At 37.5% G+C, this 25,929-nt stretch overlaps 2 protein-coding genes across 2 annotated transcripts in view; one reads left to right on the forward strand and one right to left on the reverse strand.

Moving 5' to 3' along the window:
* The window catches only part of LOC139725270 (uncharacterized), a 30,158-nt gene extending 26,471 nt beyond the window's left edge, over positions 1-3,687 (forward strand). The window contains exons 11-12 of the mRNA XM_071636358.1: positions 669-853; positions 3,498-3,687. Of these exons, the coding sequence (XP_071492459.1) occupies positions 669-853; positions 3,498-3,687 (375 nt within the window). The remainder of the gene's footprint in view (positions 1-668; positions 854-3,497) is intronic.
* An 11,830-nt stretch (positions 3,688-15,517) lies between these two features.
* LOC139725293 (uncharacterized) overlaps positions 15,518-25,929 on the reverse strand; it is a 40,400-nt gene continuing 29,988 nt past the window's right edge. Inside the window, exons 8-14 of the mRNA XM_071636381.1 lie at positions 25,056-25,208; positions 21,147-21,359; positions 20,110-20,208; positions 19,488-19,589; positions 18,054-18,155; positions 17,524-17,549; positions 15,518-17,158 (exon numbers count right to left, since the gene is read on the reverse strand). Of these exons, the coding sequence (XP_071492482.1) occupies positions 16,498-17,158; positions 17,524-17,549; positions 18,054-18,155; positions 19,488-19,589; positions 20,110-20,208; positions 21,147-21,359; positions 25,056-25,208 (1,356 nt within the window). The 3' untranslated portion in view covers positions 15,518-16,497. The remainder of the gene's footprint in view (positions 17,159-17,523; positions 17,550-18,053; positions 18,156-19,487; positions 19,590-20,109; positions 20,209-21,146; positions 21,360-25,055; positions 25,209-25,929) is intronic.

The following is a 25,929-nucleotide window of genomic DNA, read 5'->3' on the forward strand; positions in this document are numbered from 1 at the left end:
TAAGCAAGATAGTTCTTGCGTCTGAAAGCATATTATTGCAACTGATTGACAAGTTGCCCTACATCGACGTAATTACAAATGATTGTAATCACAGTTCTAGAATCTCTTTGAGCAAATAGGGGTCCGAAGGTGTTTTCAATACTTGATTTGCTCAATTCATGGTGTGCACTTCCCATCTGAAAGACTTGACCTCCAAAACATGACTGAGGAGGCAGAGTTTAGCTCTACCCTACATTTAGTTCCTTCCACAGACGGTGCAAAATGTACTGCAATCTGCCTGTGTAGCACTAGCTAGTGAGCACTTTGTAAGTGTGATTGATACATTGTAGGTCAGGAAGCTCATACCTCAAAAACTCAAATCAGGATTATAATGCGATTCATGAGCATGATTTCAAGGCAGATTTTTCTGTTGTCTGAAAGGGTTGCATGTCTTCATAGTAAAGCATCTGAAAGGTGTGCCACTCAAATATTTCAGTGTGGTCTCTTTGGAACCGATGCAGTTTTGGTTATGATTTTTCATCATATAACGGTGCAATTTGAATTGCATTTTTTTTTTCTTTTTTGGTCCAGGTACATGAGAACATGGGCACTAAATAGTGTGATTCAAAACACACTTTTTTTCAGTGTGTGTGAATGGGCCTATCAATCCTTTCTCACCCTTCTTACAGGGAGATATCTGGAAGGAGACAGCCTTCTTCAAGGTTTACGCCTACATCCGTGAAGACGACATGGTGTACGACGTGACGGAGTGGGCTGCCTGTCAGTGTATCTTGAATCCAATGACTGCCAACACTTGTAAGGTCCAGTATCGAGTCCAGCGGTACCAGCATGCTCCCAGGAGGCCTCCTCCCCAGTAAGTGGTCTTCCATCATTGTCTTATTCCCTCCATCCTATATGTGACCACCCGGTTCAAAACCCACAAAAAGTCACTGATAAGTATTCTCTGTATTGGACCGATGTTGTCATTTGGATTTTTAAAGTTTGTTATACCTGGGAGAGTCATATTATCTTCTCTACCTACTGTCAAAAATTTGGCAGCTTCAAACAAAACCAAAATTGATGTCTTAGTATTTTTTTTTTTTAAACCGTATTTTTTTCGGACAGGCGCTGCTTTTACTGTGATTTTCATTGATACTTCTACCCAGCACACCTAAGTGACCTTGATATTCAAATCCTCTTATTATCTTTTCTCTGAAACTGCCCTCCCTAACTCTGAGGCTTATCTCTATCTCTTTTTGAATTGGTTAGGTTGGTCTGATTTGAACAAGTTAGAACTACACAGTGTATGTAGATAATTTTAAAGCTTAGAGATTACTCTTTCAAACTATGTAGAAAGTCAAAATTCATTTTGGCCTACTTTTGATGGGTTTTGAGCCATGGGGTCACATATATGTTTCTAGAAAAGAAGAAATTTTACACATTTTGCCAAACTTGATGCAAGCGCAAAAATGGAAGCACACACATTTTTTGCTTGTTTTATGTAATACTACAGTTCACTCCCATTATAACGAAATGCTCGGGACCGGCAGTTTTCTTTCGTAAGGAAACCACGCATAATATATGATATTCTGTTTGTTGAATACTCATCATAGACTGGAAAGCTATGTGAAATGGGATGGTACCTTTTTAATTTCGTTTATATCTTTTATTTAAAAAAGAGCATAAAGTTGTCACACATAATAGAAAACGGTAAGTTAGGATTCGGTTACAGTTCGCCATTTCGAAGGTTTGTTTCTTACTAAAATTCGTTACTCCGAAGGCTCCTTATTCTGAAGTTTTGCCATTCCCCTAATTGATTCTGAAGGTTTGTTCATCTGAAGCTTCGCTCTTCCGAAGATTTGTTATTCCAAAAGTTCATAATTTTCACTGAAATATATTGTTCATTTTCCGAAGATCCGTTGATCGAAAAATGAAATGAGGTTCGTCATTCCGAAGATTGGTAAATCAAAAAATGAGAAAGGTTCTCTACTCCAAAGGTTTGTTGTGCTGAGGGTTTTTTAATCGCGATCTGAAAATGAAATAAGGTTTTTTATTCCAAAGAAGGTTTGTTAATCAAAAAAATTAGAAAGGTTACTTATTTCGAAGGTTCGGTTATCTTAAGATGATTATAAGGTTTGTAATTCCTAAGTTTTGTTTAATAGTGGACCCACTTTTTCACTTTTGGATTAACGAAACTTATGTTCCGATTAACGAACGTTTGGAATTCCTATCATTTTCAGACTAACGATCCGTTGTATAAAGAACCATATTTCATTGTCGAATTAACGAACCTTATTGATAACGAACCTTTGGAATAACCCCAAAATGTTTGGAATAACAAACCCTATTTCATTTCCAAACTAACGGACATTTAGGTGTATCGGAATCTGTGTGTTTTGTAATAAAGAACCTTCGGAACAAAAAAACGAACCTTATTTGATTTCAGATTATTGTATTGCAATAATGCAAGTTCCCCTCGGAAACTGTGCGTGACACACAGAGTGAACACACAGTGATGCAAAGTGTTCGTCCATGCAGAGACGCTAAAATGCTTGTTACGCTATGTTTTTTCCAAAGCAATCCGCATTTCGTTATAACAGAGCACATTTCTTTTCTTTTTCTTTGTCAGTGGCGCTCGGAAAAGACTTCGCTATAACGAAAATTTCGCTATAACCGTGTTCGTTATAAGCGAATTTTGCATCATAGACTTTAATGGCGATAATTTTGGGACCGGAAGTTTTACTTCGTTATAACCGTTATAACACGGTTATAACGAAATTTCGTTATAACCGTGTTCGGTGTAACGGGAGTGCACTGTATTTCATAGTTTAATTTCACAGGATCAAAAATATGCAGAATTCATCTTCCTGGCCGAGCAAGAAAAATTATATGCATGAAAATTTCCGCTTTTACGGTAATGTATTTATACATTACACATATACAAATACTGAGTACATGTGAGCGTATACATTGAAGTTCAGTAAAACCTTTGGACAGCCATTCTGGCTAGTATTATTTCATCAATTTTTGATGACTACCAGATGTAATCATCACTCCTGAATAATCTTCCAAGGTGTTCATAATCTACATTATTCAACAAAGTTTTGAAATGTTAAACTTTATGCGTACAGACAAGATTATTTAGTGTTTGTCAGTGTGTGGCATAGTGTGCATAGATGAGGCGAAAAAAAATGATTTTGCATCTCTTCATACATTTCGACATCATTGAAATATCTAATGAATGAAAGTATGCAAAGACAATGGGATTCGATCATGATTTGTTTGTTTGATTGTTTGTTTGTTTTTTGTTGTTGCTCATTTTCATTTATATTTCATATTTTTGGGCTCTGTTTTATGAAGAGTTACAATTGATAGTTGATTTCTATCATAAGTCTGTGGCAGCCTATGTAGTAAGGGAATTAATTATTGATTATATCTTTTGAAAAAAACAGGGCCTTGGTCAGTTTCCCTATTTGGATGCACTTAGAATATTCTGTGTACTCTCATTGCTGTTGCAGGTATGAAGAAATGTTTGACAATATGTTTGGGCAAGGGACATTCCAACACTCCTGGAATGCACCGGGACAGCCAGGACATCCGGGACAGCAGGGACAGCGCTCCTCTGGTGGGAACCAGTCGAATGGAAAACATAACATGGGGCGCAACCCGTACAACAGGACCAGGAGATCTAGGAAGAAGAAGAAGTGAGATAGAGGGAAGATAGTGATACAGGTGAGATTGGGGGGGGGGGGGGGGATAGAGCGAGAAGAGAGAGAGAGAGAGAGAAAGAAGGAAGAATGAGATAGAAAAAGAGGAGAAGAGATTGAGAGAGAGAGAGCAGAGACGGAGAGATGGAGAAAGAAAAGAGAAAAAAAGATGGAGATTGATGAATGGAATGTTGAAAGAGGGAACTATATGAAACAGTCTACTTTATGTGATGCTGCATCACAAAAACCTACAAACACTTGCATCAGATGACTTTTCAGATTGCATGAAAGAACACATTTTGGGTCAACTGAGCCGATTTTTTTTGGCTTTGGATGTTTTCTGACAAGAGGTATACCTTTTCTATCTGAATTTGAGTTTGAAAGCTTACGATTTAAGTTCAGGTAGCATTTGATTTTTTTTTTTTCTGTCTCATGTTGTTTTTCTCCATGTCAACCTGTGAGATATGCGAAAGTGTGCATGACAACTCCAGAGAAATAAAAACAAAACAAAAACATAGAACAGTCAGCAGTAGATTCATATATTGATGTTATGAATAGAATATTTTTACTGAGTGTACAAAGTTATAGGGTAGTCCAACAATTCCTTCACATTAGTTGTTCTGGTGTTTCAAACCCCCTTTTTGTTCCACACTCAATGATCTTTGACACATTGCACTTAGTCCGTTGAGGACGAGTCCAGAGTATACTCGGGCAAGTGTCTGTGGGAAATGTGTGTTGTAGCAAAATCAGCCCATCCTAAATGGGTTAAGTAGACTCTTCCAAGCCCGTTTTGTAACACTTAGCATTTCTGCATCTTTGAGTTGTAATCATAAGATGTAATGGGTTAGGAATGTCCAGTTTTAACGAGTCATACATCATTTCAAAGCTAACGATCTCCTCTTTCAGGTAACTACCTTAACTGAAATAACTCTATGGCGACTTACAGTGTATGTTGGTATTGTATTGTGAGGTTACATAGATCAGATAGCTCTAAACGGGAATAGTTACTGACCTGTGACCTTTGTCACAAGGAATCCTTGTAGGAGAGGGCAAACATTGCAGTGGAGTCTGCAAAATAACCCACAGGAAAATAGGCAATAAGAGAGACGTTGTATTGGTTCGAAGCTCTGGCCAGGGCTGGGTGTGAGACTGATACACCCCTTGATGGTCATTATGGCTGGACCTTGACATGTTTGAGTCCGGACTGCCTTCATATCTGTGATGATCAGTGCTTATTTGACATAGAAACATTATCAGGATGCAAGGTGTGGTAGTCATGCTCCCGTCCCAGCCCTTTTCTCTCTCTCAAAAATCATGTTTTGTTATCAAAGTATGCTTTTTGTCAACATCAAGACCAGAATCGTGATAGTTGACTAGATTTTGTTTTTCTTTGGTGTATATGTGTGTGTATCCAAGTACAGAGTCCTCTAATAGTGTAGTGCATGTTGAGTGTTACTTCATGCACTCTAATCAGAGTTAAACCCTTGTGTTGGGCTGACAAAACTTACGTAAGTGTTCATAAAATGTGGAGTATCATGCCAGCCATTGATAGATAGAGAAAGTGAGTCTGAAATATTGTACAGTCCATGCATATCGTCACGCAGTCCATAAATTTATGAGTTGTGTGACTCATCCTAATCAGTCTGATAAGGATATGATGGGAGAGAGTGTGAGTAAGTTAGTATGTGTGTGTGTGTGTGTGTGTGTGTGTGTGTGTGCGTGCGTGAGTGTGTGTGTGTGTGTGTGTGTGTGTGTGTATGTGTGTGTGTGTGTGTGTGTGTATGTGTGTGTGTGTGTGTGTGTGTGTGTATGATTGCACTTGTTTTTGTGTGATATGTATCGAGTTGAAGTAGATGTTTCTTCGACTGAATGTTCATGATGTGCTGTGTGTTGATTGTTCCATTCTGTTGTTTCATTTGTTCTGTTCATTGTGCTTTTTGCCACCAACAGCCAGTCTATGAAAAAAAAAAAACCTTTTGTAATAGTAAGCATGATAAAAAGGATCATGCACAAAATGTTAGCTGTGTGACAATCTTAGCTAAAGCTGAGATGAAGGTAGTGGTAATTTCCAATTAAACACAACACAATTTAGCTTGATTTCACAAGGGGTAGTTTCATGGGCTACGCAAATCTGCAACTGCCTCAGTGCACGTGCAGCTGAACTTAGTTCATGAACTTTTGATCAGTGGGTTTGATTCACATTCCTTTTGTGAATGTAGGCCTTTGTGTTTTACTTAGTGTAGGCCTTAAGATAACATTTCATACCAGTTGTCGTTACTCAGTCACTCCAAATCCAAACCCAAGTAATCAAATGTGATGCATCATCTCAAAAGCCATGTAATGTCGGAAAATAATTTTTTTTGGTGTTGACAGGTTTTGATTTTCCGGATGTTAAGCTTTAAATTGATATGTAATTTGTCCTGATTCATTACAAGGGAAATATTCATTTTTTGAAAGAATTCGAAATCGGAAAACTGTAAAGGTTATAATTGGCTTTACGAACATTTTTCTTCCTTTAATGATCTTCAACTTTATACAGGTAACGTGATGATGCACCACAAATATGTGAATACCACTTTTGATGGATGAATCACAAGCTCACATGGTACACAAGTCCTTGTAGTTAGTAGCTTGTAAAGTGCTTGTTTCTAGATGGTGATGTGTAGATGTATGTGGGCATGGCTAACCTACCAAATACCATTCACATGCTTTGTGCCAAAGTAGATAGTGAAGTTGGGATGGGCATTTGCAGTCATTTTGGAAGTAAGGACAGTGATATATTCTTCACTCTAAGATGCCAACATCTTGCATGTAGTTGTTAATGATCATAGTGCAGTAGATTTGACAGGGCAAAAGAAGAGGTGACAAACTATGCCAGTACATTCCTTTCGTGTTCAAACATAGATGTAATAATAAGCAGTAGAGTTTAATTGTAATAGGTTAGAAAAAAACCTTAGGCTCACAAAGGAAATCAGAGAATTGTGACAGATTTTTAAAATTTTTAATCATCAATTCAGGAGACAGTGGCGTGGTGTTGTACCTCATGAGGTTTTAACCCGTTTTCTATGGAACCTGGTGGCCTGTGTATTAAGTTTAGGGAGATTTCAGAATTCAGTATGGAACGGGTTAAAAGCTGTAGCCATCTGATGTGAAATGTGCAAATAGGACCATCTCCCCCAAGAGAGACTTCTACCTGCAGAGGTCATCTCAACTCTTGAAATTCTCTCTCTCGCTAGCCGTTGTCACACTGCCAAAACTTTTCAAAGATTAGGTTCTTGAAGTTTTGCTAGTGTGACCACTAACATCCCCAAAACAGCTTGTGAAACTTCCCACTAAAACTAGGGAAATTTCCTGTAGATTTTTTTTAAATAATGTTTAGTACATTTATAATTATGGTTTGTTGATGTTTAAAGAGCAAAAACATATGTTTCTTTTGAAACTCTTGTTTAGATGTCTGTTTGGGCTAAAAATTGATCATGTTCATGACGTTTTGAATCGTGTTCATAACTATCTGTATTGAAAACGCAATGTCTTCATAATTGTCATTGCTGGTAGTATAGTATTTCAAGTATTTTCAGGGAAAGAAAAATTGCCAGTGCATGACTTTAAGAAAGAGAGAGAGAGAGAAGAAAGGAAAGAGAGAAAAGTGTAATGACTGTTTGAAGAGATGATTGTAGAATCTGTATTCACATGCGATGGTTTTTGAAGTTAAAAACTTTAAGCTGTATTTTTGTTGTCATTGTTGCCTTCAGTCTGTCTTTGTTGAACAAGAAATGCATAGTTCATTTTGAAGTTGAGTGTGACATAAAAGCATTATCCTTTTGCTAGAAATGTGTTTACACTGTGTTAAGATGGGGCAGCTCCTCTGTACGTTTGATGCTATAAGTGATGCCACTGTGTTGTGGCATGGGAGGGCATTAAGTGAATTATAACAGACTTGATTGCTTGATATCAGGGTGGTGTATATGCTTGCCATGATCATATCATAACCTCAGATTCTATCTAAGTGTGCTACTCACAGCCATGGATGCCACAAAATGTCCATCAGTGATGGATGAGAAGGAGCTGTTTGCTTGGCGACTCCAAAGAGTATAGTTGAGTGACCCGCACCTCGTCATAGTTGACGTTTGAAATCACATTTCGTCAGTGAAATTCTGTGAAATCCCACATACGTACAGGAAAAATGCTGAAGATTTCAGTAGAAGCACAAGTTCACTGATCGATACCGGAAATTTGCAGCTATTGTCGTCAAACATGAACGATGCGGAATAGTTGTGCGCTAAGGAAGTGGCCCGCACCTCGTCACCCCGTGCTCCCATAGACAAAGCATGTGTGGGTGATCGTGATGATACAAAACTGTACTTATAACACATATTTCTAGTATCAAGATTTTCACCAAAAATTGTTCGGTTTTCAACTCAGTTTGCTTGGTTGTGGTAACCCTGCAAAGTTTCAAGTGTACTGAACACAGTCCTGGGTGTACATTTTTGTTCAGTGCGCTTATTGCACATTTACGCAGGGTGATGGTATTAGGGCCCCTGACAAGGTGCGGGTACCTCACCATACATGAGTGATGATGTGACAGTCTTTTGTTATAACGTCATGCTGGTTCCACACAAAATATCCTTGCACAAGGCTTTGGGCATTGGGCTGGAATCGGGTATGAGCATTGGTTAGCAACCATTGTGTTCACAGATATTCAGGCTATGTGAGGTTGTATAGAACCAGTTTCCATGGCGATGACTTGCTGTGATGTCACACTATGGTACTGTAGAGTGGGTCTAGAGAGTTGGAAGGCTGAAGACTGATGTGAAGAAACACATCATACGATATTTAAAGGCTATCTCCAAATAAAAGGTGTGTGATATATTTATCAGCATTTTCTTTGAGCCCGGAGTGAGAAGTAAGTGCATTGACTAAACAGTGTGCTTATCTCTGTGTACACAGAGATGCCATCCACACAGTTGAACAGTTGGATACGTGATTATTGAGGTGATTTATTCATTTGACCGTTTGGTGCTTGTGTATGCAAGCACATTTGTCATGGTGTAATGTATTGTAAAAGTGGATATTTTTGCCCATTTTGCTCAACCAGAAACTTAAACGAAAATAAAAGCGCATGAATGTTTTTACTTGTCGTACATACATGAACCACTATGCAATGTCTTGATTCTGCAGAATTAAAAGCAGGCAAAATTCATCTTGCTCAGTAGAGCGTGATAAATTACTGGCGCGAAAACATCCACTTTTACAGTGCTCCATTTCTTATGTGATGGCATGAACATGGAATCTTTTGATGCAAAAAGAAAACCCATGAATTTTTTTTTTTTTTTTTTGTGGAAAAACCTTTAGAATGGCATTGAAGTAGTACCATTGCCCTCAGGTGGTTTGACAAAACTTTGGACAGATGGAATTCTAAACATATGTATTTTTAAACGAGAGAGCAAAATATCGCTTTATGTATGTGTGAAACGTCTATATTTTGGTGAAGAAATCCTTTCTTTGATACTGATTACTTTTAAATCATTGCTGAGTGCATCTTGCTGGAGACTTCAGCATAAAGTACAGCTTGCTCAGATCCTCAAATCTGTTGTTGGCAGATACTGCTTCAAATATTTGCATAACTGTTATGGTCACAAGGTCACTACAGTAAAAGTTTTCACGAAGTGAGATGAAATATGCGGAGTATTCGAAGCATTTCAGCACATGCGATGCACAAATACAGTCACATTGTTTGTATCAACCCCTTGCCATTCAACCTGGGTGACATATAATAGTTGGCAAGTGGCATTGCCACATCTTAGTATACACTCAGGATCTAAGGTATGTTGCTATTAAAGTAGAGTTGTCAACTGTGTAGTTGATGTTTCAAGTTACATTAAAACTAAAGAGAGTTATTTTCATTCTGTGTGCACAACTGCAAGAGACGAGAAAAAGCCAGTATCGTAATTTATATGTCTTGTTTACATGAAGTATGTCAAAGCTGTAAATTGTATAGTTTGTAGATGTAGTTTTCTTGTTCTAAAGGCATAGAGCAGGTAATGACTGTTTGTTTTGGAAGGTGAAAATTTGTTGAAAGTAGTTGTGGGTCGTATTAAAGGGAAACTGCAGATAAAGTGTTCATATTCACCAGAGATTGTTTATACAAAGACGATAATAAAACTGACTTTGAATGAAGACATCTATGTGAGTTGCATCATTCATGTCCCTTTAAGTTTAACATGTAGCAATATGGGTGTATGTATGTGTGTGTGTGTGTGCGTGCGTTTTAACCCGTTGAGGACGAGTCCCAAGTATACTCGGGCAGGTGTCTATGGGAAATGTGTGTTGTGGCAAAATCAGTCCGTCCTCAACGGGTTAATGATTACATCCAGTGAGAGATTGAGCGATGCTTGTGTATTCTTGTTGTTTACACTTATTCTGCCTCATAAGTCAAACCAAATAGAATTAGAATAGGAGATGCCCTATACAATGTACACGTACATAGGTATTCAACTACTATTCTTTTCTCTATACATGATCATAATTCAATGTCTAAAATAGTGGAATCTCTTTTTGTCACACACACACACACACACACACACACACACACACACACACACACACACACACACACACACATTCTGTTTTTTGCCTCTTGGTTTCATCTCAATGTATACATCACATGTGTACAATGTAATAAAAGAAAAAAAAATGAGAATGGAACATGTTCTGTCTATTCTCTCAGTCTATATTCGTATGCTCTTTCTGTATCTGTGTAATGTGTATGATTCCTCTACATGCACATAATTAGTCTAATAACATCTCATCTCTCTGTGTATATCAAAGTGTGCTGTTGTAAAATTTTTTTGTCTGCTCTCCTTCATACAAGGTCACCCTATATCTTGCCTGAAAACCTCTTCCATCATAAGCGAAAACAGACTCATCACATTCAGTTACTGCAAAGACTTCATATACAAAAGGTGTCACTTTTATTCAAACATTCATAGAAGTATACATACATATACAAGGTTAAATACGACCACTCTGTAAGCCCCCCGTCAAGAAGGGTTCGCATCTTTCGAGGTTTGTTGTTTGATGGCACTTTGTGTTCTTGTCAATTTTGATCTTTTAGAATACAGTGTGCTTTGAGCTACAGGCCCCCCACCGACTCCAATTTCCCACATAAAACAGATAATGACTGAATTTGCCTCGCCCTCAAAACGTAATTACAGCAGTGTGATAAAATACAGCAACATGTTTCTTGGATTTCACCGGTGCTTCAGCAGATTTGTGCATTTGCAATTTGTAAAATCAATTTTTATTCTATACCAATACCCTTTTTCAGCAAAAAAAAAACACAAAAAAACAATCCAAACAAACAAAAAAGCCCCCAACAATTGACATCCAATTATTATTTTGTGAACTGATCACAGCCAGATAAAAAAAAAAATGATTAAAACAAATTTCTTTTACATTTCAACAAATAAAAACACACAATATACCTGCACAAAATGATATATACTCTGAAATTCAGATACATACAACTTGTAACTCTAAAACACAAATATATTATCTTCTCAGTTACCCGTTAAATACTGCAGCACACTTAAAATAAATCTTAATCAAACCAAAAATCTGATCTAAACGATAAACAAAGTCTACCCAGCCTGGTATGTTATAACATAGAATATACTAAAAAGACAACATCAGGATAAAGAAATGTTGTGTGTTGGTTCCTCATACATATGCTGAAATTTTTACTTAATTGTTCATTTTTTTTTCTTCAAATTCTGATTTAAAGCAAATTCATAAGAAATATCCATATATGTGGCACCATTTCTTCAAGACAGCTAAACATCTCCATAAGTGTAGCAGTACCAGTTCTTGACCATTTCTGCTCTAAAGTTTCCTTTGTATTTCACTTATGATCTTAGACATGCTATCTTCTGCAAAATGCATGTACACTTCATCTCTCTCATCTGTGAAAACAACCTACTGTATATACAGCCACACTACACTGATATATGCCACTAAGATAAGCAATGGCCTTTTATATAAGCGAGATATTTTTCTTCACTTCGCACTGTGGAAAAAAAGGCAAAATGCCTTGATACTAAGACTATTTTCCTTTGGAGAATATTTGACCAAACTTTATTGTTTCACATGAAGGAAACATTCATGAAAACTTCCTTAATAAAAGGATCTCCATGAATAAAGCTAAATAAAATGATCATTAGCATCAACAGGTGAGGAACAAGCAAGTGACTTCCTTATCAAAATGACTTCTGTCGATGTCGTTTCATTTATTATCAAAATGTGGAAGATTGCATAATGGTAAGACTCCTTCATTCTAGAAAACAGAGAGTGGAAGATTTTTCATATGGCACTATATATAGCATGGATTAATTTTCTGTGAGACAAGAATTTTGACAGTGACTGTCATTTCAGCTAACTGAAATTCAGCACAAGTTAACATTATTGAACCAAGAGCAAAACATATTTGGACTTGATGGCATCTAGATGCTTAATTGAGTATTATGATATAATTACACTCGCACTCAAGTACAACGCTGACACACAAATATATATCACATAATAAATTAACAGAGAAAAGTCACATAAATCAAAATGACACATCAAACTCTATGGTAGAGTAACCAATGCAATGGCTAGGATATATTCTTACCCTAATATCAGGCATATTAAGGAAACATTTATTCATAGTGGGGGATAAAGAGGTCAGTTAAGATGATTAATAGATACAGTTTATATTCTCAAACAAAGATCTGGCAGTAACCATCATAAAATATAATATTTTATAAGTATTATGTCCACTTTTCTATTGATCTTTAATGAGCAATGCAAATTGATCTGAAATCACTCTACTAACTTAATATGATAGAGTGTATGCTGTTGTATTACAGTAGCATTTTGACACATTGTTTGGAGTCCAATACTGGTAGTAAATAAAATCATTTCCCACAGCAACTTGAAAAGAATCACAACCTACAAAGATACTTTATGAGATTTTCACAAACTAATTTCCTAAAGGCACCACACTAGGCTGCTATATGAATAGACAGAGTGAACTAGTAAAATCAACGTCACATTCAATTAATGGTTATATTGCACTATATGTACCACCTTTATATGCAAAATAAAAACACAAAATTACTTACTGATCAACAAGTATTGTTAAAAGTACATGAAAGAGCTATATACACACAACATCCCACTCACAATAAGATAAATTAATTTGCCATTCCAGATATGTTTTCACCACATATTAGGCATATCAACATTTGCCATACAAAGTCGACAAAGAATTTTGCATGCATGTTTGTATATGACCAGCAAATACTCCTTAAATACTATTTACATTTGGTATACAGTTGCTGCAAGATCTAAGTCCCATGAACAAATTTGTCAAAGTCCTCCATAATATCAAACTCTAGAAAACTATATATTTCCATTTTATGTTTTATCCAAACATTTGTTAGTGCATACTCTCTTTAAAGTCACCTATACATACAAAACATGAGTCCTCTATATTCAAACAGTTATACATCTTTGCCTAAGTATTTTTGCTCTACAACCTGCAGGGGTTATTATTTTTTGGCAGTGATATATAAGTGGTAAAATACATTTGGTGTATAAACAAGACAAGATGGGTAATTGGACTTCTACTAGAGAGACCTCCTCTCTGTGCCCTGTTAATAGTTGTCTGATTCCATGTCATATCATATGTCAGACTTCCTTTATCTTTATTCTACCTTGCATGGAATTAATCTCTCTTGTACAATGTCTTCTCCAATCTCTTTTACAACATACCACCCTGTCTTTTCATGAAAGTAATAGCATGTCTTGATAAACTCTTGACTCACATCTTCACAGGTGATTTTTATCATATGTGTGAAATTCAGATGCCATGGCTTGACGCCAGACTGAGATCACAATGAAATATCTTACCAGTCATTGAAGCATGGCCCCTATTTTTTGAATTCTCATTCTGAATCTTTTCCTAAGTTTACTTAGGGTTAAAATTATACTTTGAATCTTGATGTATTGTAATCACTATCAGGTAGCTAAGTCTGCTATACTTCAACTTCCTTCATTTATCAAATCATGAATTTCTTTTGATGTCTTTAGTTTTCTCTCTTCTTCTTTTTTTTTCTACAAGATGGCATCCAATCTTTTCAAAAAAGATTCGATTGATGCATTAAATCTTGTTCTAGTACTATTCTCAATTTCAATAGACCAAATTCTTCCTAAAACCAAAGGTTAAAACCAAATCTCATTCTATTTTTTTTTTCGCATTTCACTCTCTATCAATCGATACTTCTTTCTTCAAGATAGTATCCAATAGGTTTCAAAACTAAGTGATAGTTTGAATCTTGAGACAAACTTATCTGAATAATTTCTCATCAATCATTGGTACTGTAAATGTGTCAAAATCTTCCATTCAATGTTAATAAATATATCACTTTCATCACTGATTGGTTTTTTGTGGCTTTATTAAATTTTTTGATCAAATACCGCATGGATTGACATTTTTAAATCTTGATTCCTACTTATTTCGATGAATTTCAGTGCCATCACTGTTAACTGCCCCAATATCCACGAGTTTGTTTGCATGTTTTTATCAATGCATGCTTTTTTTTTTCTCTCTCAAGATATTATCCAATCGGTTTTCACAGTGATTGATACTTTGAATCTTGATTCAAACTTACTTGATAAATTGTTTGAAATCTGTGGCACTCTTAAAAAGTTTTCAGTCGACACTTTCATTGGTTTAATTTTATCAATGCATGCTTTTTTTTCTCAAGATAGTATCTAATCAGTTTCCTATTAATAGTGATTGATACTTTGAATCTTGACTCAAACATATTTCAGGAATTGTTTGAGATATATGACACTCTTTCTAATTTTTCAGTCGACACTTTCATTGGTTTAATTTTTTATGAATGCATGCTTTTTTTTCTCAAGATAGTATCCAATCAGTTCTCAGAGTGATTGATACTTTGAATCTTGACTCAAACTTATTTCATAAATTGTTTGAGATCTATGACACTCTTTCTAAATGTTCAGTCAATCATTCGTTTGAATTTCATCAATGCATGTTTGTTTGTTTTTTCAAGATAGTATCCAATCAATTTCCATAGTGATTGATACTTTGAATCTTGACTCAAACTTATTTCATTAATTGTTTGAGATATATGACACTCTTTCTAAATTTTCAGTTGACACTTTCATTGGTTTAAATTTCATCAATGCATGCTTTCTTTTCAAGATAGTATCCAATCAGTTTCCATAATGATTGATACTTTGAAACTTGCTCAAATTTAATTGATAAACTGTTCGAAATCTTTGGCACTCTTTTTCAGTCGACATTTTTCAGTCGACACTTTCATTGGCTTATTCTTTATCAATGCATGCTTCTTCTTTTTTTCTCAAGATAGTATCCAATCTGTTTTCACAGTGATTGATACTTTGAATCTTGACTCAAACTTAATTGATAAATTGTTTGAAATCTGTGGCACTCTTACAATTTTTCAGTCAACACTTTCATTGGTTTAATTTTTATGAATGCATGCTTTTTTTTCAAGATAGTATCCAATCAGCTCTCATAGTGATTGATACTTTGAATCTTGACTCAAACTTATTTCATAAATTGTTTGAGATCTATGACACTCTTTCTAAATTTTCAGTCGATCATTTGTTTTAAATTTCATCAATGCATGCTTTTTTTTTCCAAGATAGTATCCAATCAATTTCCACAGTGATTGATACTTTGAATCTTGACTCAAACTTAATTGATAAATTGTTTGAAATCTGTGGCACTCTTAAAATTTTTCAGTTGACACTTTCATTGGTTTGATTTTTATGAATGCATGCTTTTTTTTTTAAAGATAGTATCCAATCAGTTCTCATAGTGATTGATACTTTGAATCTTGACTCAAACTTATTTCATGAATTGTTTGAGATCTATGACACTCTTTCTAAATTTTCAGTCGATCATTTGTTTTAAATTTCATCAATGCATGCTTTTTTTTTTCCAAGATAGTATCCAATCAGTTTCCATAGTGATTGATACTTTGAATCTTGACTTGAACTTATAAATTACGATACAATTTAGCAACAACTGATAATCGTGCCATAATTTTGTAGTCGACGTTATCTCTAGCTGCTTCTTTCCTCACAAATCTGAAGTGCCACATGATTCAACTTTTGTCATGATATTATCCATTTATAGTTGCCACAGTGATTGATACTTTGAATCTTGACCAAATATCTTCTTTTCAATTCCACATCCTTTACATTCTTACTTGATTAGTGCTTGAATTTTTAATCTCAGATCTAGCTCAAACTTTCTAAACCCTCTGTGCTTAATGTTTTTTAGTTCTTTGGTAAATTTTCTGATTCAAACTGTTTACCTTCATTTGTCATTTAACTAGCTGATTATAACAAGTAATTTCCCCTCAAACTCACACCATTTGTTTTATCATCAAATTCCTAACTTTTATTAATCCATAACTGACCTGTCACTCATCGCTTACACTGCTCAATCAATGTGGGTCACTGCAATCAGTTTAAATGTTCATCAGCAAACATGTACACCTTGTGTAGAACATTGGTAAGTATTTGTTGTCACGACAACAGGTTCCTGCACCATGATTATTGAACATGGGCATGTGGGAAAAAAAAAACCCACACAACAAAAATACATGATTTGTCGTATGTGACATCACAATGCATAGAAAATCATCAGTCTTACATTGTAATTCAGTTCATATTTGTCTTTACTCAGCAAAGAGCAGACATCAAGGTCCTAGACAGTGGAATATTTGCTGGATGGTTTGATACCCTTCTTTTGAAGAGGTGTCTGCCTGGGGGAACTCTTGGTGCTACTTGACCCCGAGCTGCTAATGGTCTTGGGTTGACCAGAGGGTGCTTTCTTGGTCGGTGAGCCTTTCCTTTGGACTGCCGGACTCTCGCTACCACTGCTGGATGACCGGCACATTCGATGACCGGAGTGTGAGGCTGCTAGCCGCTGAGCTGCAAGGATGGCTGCCGACCGCTTGGGGGAACCCCCGGAGGGCGTGGTGGTTGTCCGGCTACCACTGGGCTGTGACCCACGAGGGAGGGCCAGGGGGCGGAAGGACGGAATACGTGAGGATGGGCTCAGGGAGCGGCTCCGGACGAGCTGGGATGGGGGAAGGTCCTCGGAGGTCGGTGATGTTGACTGTGACCGACTGGTGGAAGAACCATCTCCAGACGTTGATGCTGCGTTGGCAACGGTGGAGAGGTTGAGCATTGAGCGGCCCCGGGCTCCAGACAGGGAGAATGAGTCAGGGCGGGGCAGTGATGACTGGGAGGCGGGAAGGCTGGAGACACTGGAGGTGGAGGTGCTTCGTGATGGACCCAGTGAGGGGGCCAGGGAGTGGCTCCGGGGTGAGTTAGTTGCACTGGCAGACATGTGTCTCTGGGGACTGGATGGAAAACAAAGAAGTTTGGCGTTATAACCTCACCTCCATCACGAATTTAACTTCAGAATTCATCCCCTTTTTAATAGCTCTACACCCCTTGCTTCTTCTGCTTTTGAACACAAGCTTTTGGTAATGCCCTAACTGTTAATGAAATCTAAATAGACATGCATAAAACTTGCTGTTTGTGAATTCAGACAAATATTAATTTTTTTTGTAGTCCATATTTCCATTCAGAGATAGATAAATAACAATTTCCAATATATCATGTTGTATATGACATTTTAGAGATGTCATAGTGAAACAACGCTGAGTTACGCAATGGAGGCAAAACGTATTCATTTAAATTTGAGGAATGAGGTCAAACTTACCTTGATGGACCAGATGATTTCTTTTTCTGTAAGAAAATCAGACAAATGAGAGGAAAGGCTGTAAGTTTGTGTCATCTGACAATTAAGTTATCACAGGAGTTAATGATCAAGATTTAAACGGACAAAATTTGGGCATCAATGTTCTAGCAAACAGCATGCTACAGATGTGTGTATATTGTCATAAGAATCTACATTTACAAAAATGCTTGGAATAATCTATTTCAATCCCACTCTACAGCCCTTTCTCTCAAAGTATTATTATCAGTATCAGGATTATTCTGAGTCTAGTGTGTCTTTTGATAACTACATAATCATTACATATGGCATTAAAATTGTAGGTGCATTGTAGGTACAATATATTGACTGAGAAAGATTAAACTTGGATATCAAGAAATCTAATATGCTGACAACAATTTCATGAACTGGTAAAATCAGCTTTGGCCTCTCCAATAGACATCTTATTACAGCGATGAGCTAGGAAGACTGAGGTCACAAACAGGTGGAAAGCTCCACTGGTTTCCCTTCCTTACCGATGAGCCGGCCTGTTTGCCAAAATTCATGTGAGCGTAGAGGAGCACACCGATGTCTTTGTGACCCGCGTCCATGGCGATGGAGAATGCTGTACTACCATCCTGAGGAGGGGAGGAGGAAGTAAGGGGAGAAATGGAGGTTATCAACTGGTCTGTTTTTTTTTTTCCATCTCTTTGCTTAAGAATATTTTATCTCGTTAAAGTACTTTTGAAACACTGAAATATTAACATTAATGTTTAATCAATTAAATTAATTAACATTAAATTAATTAAATCTAACCATGCCAAAAGGATCAGTGTTAAAAACAACGACATGGCATCACTTTGAAGATGGTTCTGATTGTTGTTAACCTGTTGAGGATGGGCTGATTTTGCTACAACACACATTTCCCATTGACACTTGCCCGAGTATACTCGGGACTCGTCCTCACTGGTTAAAGTTGAATCATAAGGCATTTAACTGACATAGGACAAACACAAGGAGGGTTTGATAGCCACACAGACATGCAGGTAAAATAACACATGTATACTATACTGGATGACCTGAAGGGATGGGAGATCTCACTTTACTAAATAAGCTGGATTACATGGCAACAATTCAATGAAATTATCAAAGCTTATTCCCTGTTGCAAAATTCTCAATTGGTTCACTTTGCTGTCTGTTGTTTTAATTTGTGAGTGTGTGTTTGTTTGTTTTTTTTAATGGAAATTGGCTGGGCAAGTATAAAATATAATAATTAAAGAGCGATATACTGATTAACTATGGAAAGAAGCACAGATGGATGATTGGTGAATGGAATGATTAAGTGATTGAATGTTGGCTGGATGAAGTGATGGATGAAAGAATGAATGCATGAATGAATGAATGCATGAATGAATGAATGAATGAATGAATGAATGAATGAATGAATGAATGAATGAATGAATGAATGAATGAATGAATGAATGAATGAATGAATGAATGAACGAACGAACGAACGAACGAACGAACGAACGAACGAACGAACGAACGAACGAACGAATGAATGAATGGAGGGATAAATGGATGCATGCAAGGATGAATAGGATACACATGAATGGTAGGATGGATGGATGGATGAACGAAGGAAAAAGAAGAGATATGGGAGGAAAGAAGCGTGAATTGATTCATGGATGGCTGGATAGATATATGGATGGACAGATGGCTGGATTACTGGATGGATGAAAGGATAGATGGATAAATAGAGCACTGGATGAATCACAGAAAGATAGATGTATGGATGGGATGAAAAACAGTTTGGATAGGTACAGGCTTTCACTGAAAGTAGACATAGATAAGAACAGAACAAAAGTTAAGGAATATGTGGATGAACAGCAGGTATACTCGGAAGATGGAGGATGGTGGGGGGGGGGGAGATTGGGATGGGGGGGAGATGGGGGGGGGGGGGTACTCACATTGTCCTCAAGATGAGGGTCACACTGGGGGTGAGATAGGAGGACCTTGACGATATCCAGGTGACCATGCTCACTGGCACACATCAGTGCTGTGGAACCATCCTACCAGGGGGGAGGAAGACACACCACTTCACAATCAGACCATGCTCACAGGCAACACTACAACATCAGTGTTTGAAATCTTGGCATACAGTTAGCAGTGGTGACATGCCATTTGGTCTATCTCACAATTTCTTGTGCTTTTACTGGTGAAGCCAAAAATTGAATTAGTATATTTATTTGAACACAATATCACAGCTGTATAATGAGCCATTGCGTTGAGTAATGTTGAATTGTTTCAAGAGACAAATCTTGAAAGAAATACAGAATTATGCATCCATCACTCTGAAAACTGATGGCTGTATAACCTTATATTCACACTGGTTTCTTTTAAAGACATGAGTAAACTTTATAATCTGAGAAAATATATGAGACTACGTCCAACACATGAATGCATTCTTCTCAGGCAGAAAATCACATCAAAACCATTCTTGAGTTAAAAGTTGTCAAGTTGTTTCACAATAAAGCATGCTTTTCTGAGCTGGACATTCAATACAGGGTGTTGAGGATGGTCTCATCTTACCTCATCTTGTGTGTTGACATCACTGCCCTCTGTGAGAAGAAGCTTGACCATGTCCAGCCGTCCCTTGCTGACCGCCAACATCAGGGCAGTCTGACCAGCCTGAAATCAAGATGACATAAACCCGAGTTATCGTCAATGCAACATGATTTGAGGTGGGGCCATAAAGAGAAAGGTATAACGTTGTAGATGTACTCATATGACTTGAAAGGAGAGAAAATGATTGAAAATTCTACAAATGATGGAAAACAACCTTTGTACTTATTTGTATACATGCATTCATGGAATATCATTTACTGGCTGACATTTCATGCTTCACTGTAACCATGGAAACAGTACAGAATCATGTCTAGTCTTGAAAAGTTTGCCCTTCTTCTGCTATGACTGGATCCCCTGAGACTCTAACCCCCATGCCCTCGAGTTTTAATCCTCACAGCGAAGACTTTATCCAGACATTGCTCTGACAAGTATAATCACAGAAGAAGGGTCACATGTAGCTGAGTCTGGCCGACTTTGAAAACAAAGAAAATTGACATCAACAGCTGATGTGTCAGTGGTCGACATACACGGTCACATGACTTGTATTTTTGTGAGACTTTTTAAAAAAAAAATGTAAGGGATTCTACGAATCACGGTCAGACACAGAAGATGTCCTAGATTTTTTTTGCATTGTAATTGCATGACGGGGATTTACTGTCTGTGACTAGTGAACAAAAGTTTGCAGACAAGTTCCTTGAATGTGTAAGGAGTCAGAGCGGGAGCTGTCAATCACCTAAATCCAGGCTCTTCAAACTTTTGAATCCTCTCTAAAAGACTACTCAACATTCACACAAAGACCACCTGCCTAGAAAAAACAAGTCTAGTCTCACAACAGAGAGTATAATGGTCTGTTAGATGCCAAATACTGATGGACATAGACAAAAATTGTGTGTTTGATGGATAATCAGTCTTGGTAGTCCAAACTCCCTACTCCTGGATTGGACCCCACCCTCGGGGATTACACCCCTGGATGCTGGTAGGCAAAAACCTCTGTGTCTTACCTGGCTTGCTCTGAGGTTGACATCTCCCTCCCTGAAGAGTCTGGTGACCACACCGGCGTGCTTCTCATTCTGGATGGGAACAAGGGAGGCCAGCATGATGGTGGTGTACCCCGCCCGGTTCGGCCGGTTTGCCTGGCAGACCCCAGTGTTCAGGAGCAGAAGGACGATGTCAAAGTTGCCATGGGATACGGAGTAGTGGAGAGCAGTGTTACCCTGGAAACACAAAAGGAAAAAAAATTACATGACATGATAATATGCAATTATGGCCACAATAGCACATATATTACAAAATCAAATTACAATCTTATGACAAAGTCATACTGACATCCGATATTTTTCAAGAAACACAAACATGAAACAATTATGCTGAGTAAATGGGCATATCTCCAACTGTTACACTCCCTGCAAGAGAGATTCCTTTGATGTGCAACGTGTACATGTACGTGCCTTTAACCCCAACAAGAGCTATTGATTGCTGAAGGGGGTAAGAAAGCAGCACTCGATGAGGGGCTGTCAGACACGCCTGCTGTCTGTCAGGTGCTTGGATTACTCCCCGAGACAACCTCGCATTGTGTCATCCCATGTGATACCATCGCATCAAACATTGTCATGACACCAGGTGGCTATAGTTCCCCTTTACCAGCTAAAGAGTGCCTCAACAAACAACCTCACAGCCACAATGTAATTGCGGTCATGTGTTTTTCCATTCCCTGCTACAATCCCAACAACCATGACTCTGACTGACTCGTCTCTGCCACTTCTGTTAAACAGTCCTTTCAGAAGACAAAAAGATCTCTCTCATAATCATCGTTTTGAATCAAGATTGTAATCATGTTTTGAGTTACAGACCTGTCAGATTCTTAAAAAAAAGAAATCAAACCTTTTCAGATGAAACACAAATCTCTCTTGTAATCATTGCATGAAGTGTGATTGTAATCTTGATTTGAGTTTTGGAGGTACAAGCTTCCTGACGTGCCAATCAATCTTTTCAAGTTCACGCTAGCTAGTGTTTCAAAAGGAGATAGCATTACATTTCACATGATCTGTGGAAACGACTAAATATCGGGTGAGCTAAACTTTGCCTCCTCAGTCATGTTTTGGAGGTCAAGTCTTTCAGACGGGAAGTGCATACAACGAATCAAGTAAATCAAGATTTCAAACATCTATGGACCTCAATTTTTTAATCAAGATTCCACATTCATGACTACAATATTATGCTTTCAGACACAGGAAATATCGCCACTAAAATTTCAACTCATCTAATCGAGAGTTTACCAAAATAATCATGATTAAAAGAGAGATTTGCTTCAGTCTGACAGGGGGAGAGTTTTGAAAATCGGTATTCATCTTCACGCAATTGCATAAAGAGAGAACTTTTTGTTTGAAGTTTTTCCAAAAACCAACCAAATAATCGTGGAAGCTGCATTGTAAATCAAAATCTACCCATGTCCATCTTCTCAAAGTGCCTCTAATCTAGATTACAGTTGCCATTAGAATGTGTTGCTCCTATTATACTAAACTGACCCAAAACAACACTGCATATGTATGTACATGTACATCCAACCACACACACCATTTCCACTCTAGAAATGTTAATTCACAGAATAGTGTACATGATCCTACCAGTGTAATATGCCATGGGCTGGTGTTCAATATAGTCAAACTTGAAATCATAAGTATGCAAAAAAAAAACAACATATGCCATCTTCAGAAAAATTCCTCTTAGAATTGTTTGATCTCACTAAAAACATCTCACTATGAATTTACCAGACCTGGCTGGGTCAAGCAACTGACCTCAGGCAGTACCTACGGTCACTTCCTATCAATTTGACCTCTTGACCTCTGCTGAAGGTGCAGGTTTCTATGCATCACTTGCTTTGGTTTGTTTACTGTTTTCCTGATGTTTATTGGGTTGCCATCATAAACTTAAACCTGCTCCATGACTCACATATCCTCCCTGCCTGAGTCAGGGTAGAAAGGCGAACCATTGACGCACACAAAAACCAACAATTTCAAAGAAATAGTGGACATGGATTACCGGGTCTGCCCAGGGTAAAGGATTAAGTTTGCTCCTTGTTTTTTTTCTTTCTTTCTTTATTCCTAGTGAGAAAGGAAGATGGAGTGAATAAAGTCTAGTCATGGCCATCAGTGTTAGGACATGGGGTCAAATCACACTAGGAGTAATATCTAAGTACTATGAGACCAGGACTGTGTAGAGTGTAGGCAATTTCTTCTCAGCACTGAATTCCTGTATTTGTGTCAGGTATCATCAGAGGTCATTTTTTTTTTTTATTAAAAATGTCTTTTTTGTGTCTGATAAGTTCTCCTTAAATACGTTTCCCTTCTTGCTACATCTAATCAATTGCATCTTTCATTCTGACAATTCCTTCATTAGCTTGCTGTTGATATCCTGGCTGTTGTATACTATAGGTAGTTATCCATCTATCCACCTATCTACGTTGTATAGTTATCCCTATATCTACACTATCTAGTGTATCTATCTATGTACTTTTTGGCTAACACATATACATTGTATCAATTAACTTCATTTTCTCTTCAATCATTCTGGATGAATTTACACATGTGCACAAGTGAATCCAAATACACACACACACACACACACACAAAAGGCAGGCATACATAACTTGGAGTTCTCAAGATTTTGATAATTAACGTGACTGTCTCAACATTTCATCTAAGGAGCAATTTAAAAAAAAGTGTAATACCCCATACACTGTACATATTGGTTAGCTCTTTTTTTCCCCCAAAAAACTTTAATCACCAAGCCTTTCTCTGGGCTGATTAGTGAAGTTGAATGCAATGACCGTATGAATAATAGCTTGCACTGTCACTCTGCTTTCCTATGACATTAGGACAATACAGCCAGTGCCTCTGTTCTAATATTCAGTATTGTGAATGACTCCATTTCCCCTCCATGGAGTCATTCACACAGCACAAGAAGGTTTCAGTGTGAATGACTCCATTTCCCCTTCATGAAGTCAATCACACAGCACAAGAAGTTTTCAGTGTGAATGGCTCCATTTCCCCTTCATGGAGTCATTCACATAGCGCAAGGTTTCTGTGCACATGACTCTATTTCCCCTTCCCCTTGGAGAGCAAAAGACAAGACTTCAAAGCCCAGAGTCTTGTGTTCCCACATCCCTGTGATGTAGGAACAATGAGTAAGAGGCCGGAGAGATTGAGTATAGACATCATGCGCTTCACAGACATGAGTTCAGTTTTTTTCTCATTTAATCCCACTGAAGGAGGCAACCTTGTATGGTATTATGATGCAGACGCCTGATACGACATCCATCTAGGTCACCTAAAGTCACTGACTTCGTTACCGTCCCCCACCCCTAGAAAGTGCTGAAACATTTTTCAGCAAGGAAAGACAGTGATTTACATGTAGGAGGAAATATGTTCATATTCTAATATGTCCAAAAGAACTATTATTTAAAGCTTGTAATCACGTTAAGTCCCATTGCCCTAACATTTTTTCAGATAAACAACTGTGGTACGTATAGGCCTATATCCAAATTATGTTTACTGAACAAGACATTGTTTGCATATACACCATACATACTAAATCTACCTAGTAGTTTGACCACCTACATGTATGAAGGAAAATTGCAATAACAGAAATTAGAAGAAAAGTATCAACAGCTTATATGGGAAAAAACATTTCAGCATTTCTTTGAAAACAACGATTGAATTCTACCGGCAATCCCCTCTAGTTATAGCTTGGCACATTATTGACACAAAGTTTATATTAACCCATTGAGGACGAGTCCCAAGTATACTCGGGCAGAGGTCTATGGAAAATGCGTGTTCTAGCAAAATTAGCCCGTCCTCAACGGGTCAAGTTACTGATTTATGCAAACATCACACCATCGGTCCCAAACTCACACTACTGTCTGCCAGGTTGACAATCCTGTCGAGGACGGCTTTGCCCAAATCCTGGGAGACCGCCTTCAGGAAGCCCCTGACCTGCCTTGGGTCCGATGCCTTCTGGCTGGTGATGCGGAACCAGTCCTTAGCAACCGTTGCCAAGCAGGATGCCTGCAGATGAGTAAGATGGAAGTTCACATAATCTGACTAGTGCCAGCCAAGTGAGAGGAAAGGGTTCTACCTAATTGTTTCATCTTGAATTTACTCAGCAACTCTACAGTGATGGAATGTTTTTGTCTGTCAACTTTCATTCATTCATTTATTTTGGCAAAATATAAAACAATATACAACTTACAGGTCATTACAAAGAAACAAGTACATTCCAGGACTCCTAAGAAGCAATCATGTGCTTGTGGCTGGAGCCCTCAAACTTGAGTATGAAAATCAAACAAACTATCACAATACAGCTATATATCCTTGTAAACTTGGCTTTATGAAACTTCTCACATTACACAGCATATGATACAAGAATGTATGATACATCCTTAAAAGTGTTCATCTTATGGTATCACATCAGATTGATAAATAAGTCATCAAATGTATCCATTATTTCCACATACTTGTATGTCGAATTAGATACTGCAAACATGAAAAGATGTCAATGTGTATCCCAAATGTAGTAGTTTTCACTGCATGCTGTTCTGACAAATAGATGCCAGGGCCCTGTTGCATTAAAAGATGGAGTCAAACATAAGTAAAAAAAAAAATGAAATAAAACAAAACAAAACAAAAATCAAACTTAAGGCAGGTATCAGCCAATAAAAAGTGAGTATTCAGAGATTTATGCTTGATTTTGTGACTTGAATTTAATCTTCACTTTTATGCAACAAGG

This window comes from Diadema antillarum, unplaced genomic scaffold, assembly GCF_040938485.1.
Source record: "Diadema antillarum isolate AM-2024a unplaced genomic scaffold, OU_Dant_1.0 seq00000030_RagTag, whole genome shotgun sequence".
Taxonomy (NCBI): Eukaryota; Metazoa; Echinodermata; class Echinoidea; order Diadematoida; family Diadematidae; genus Diadema; species Diadema antillarum.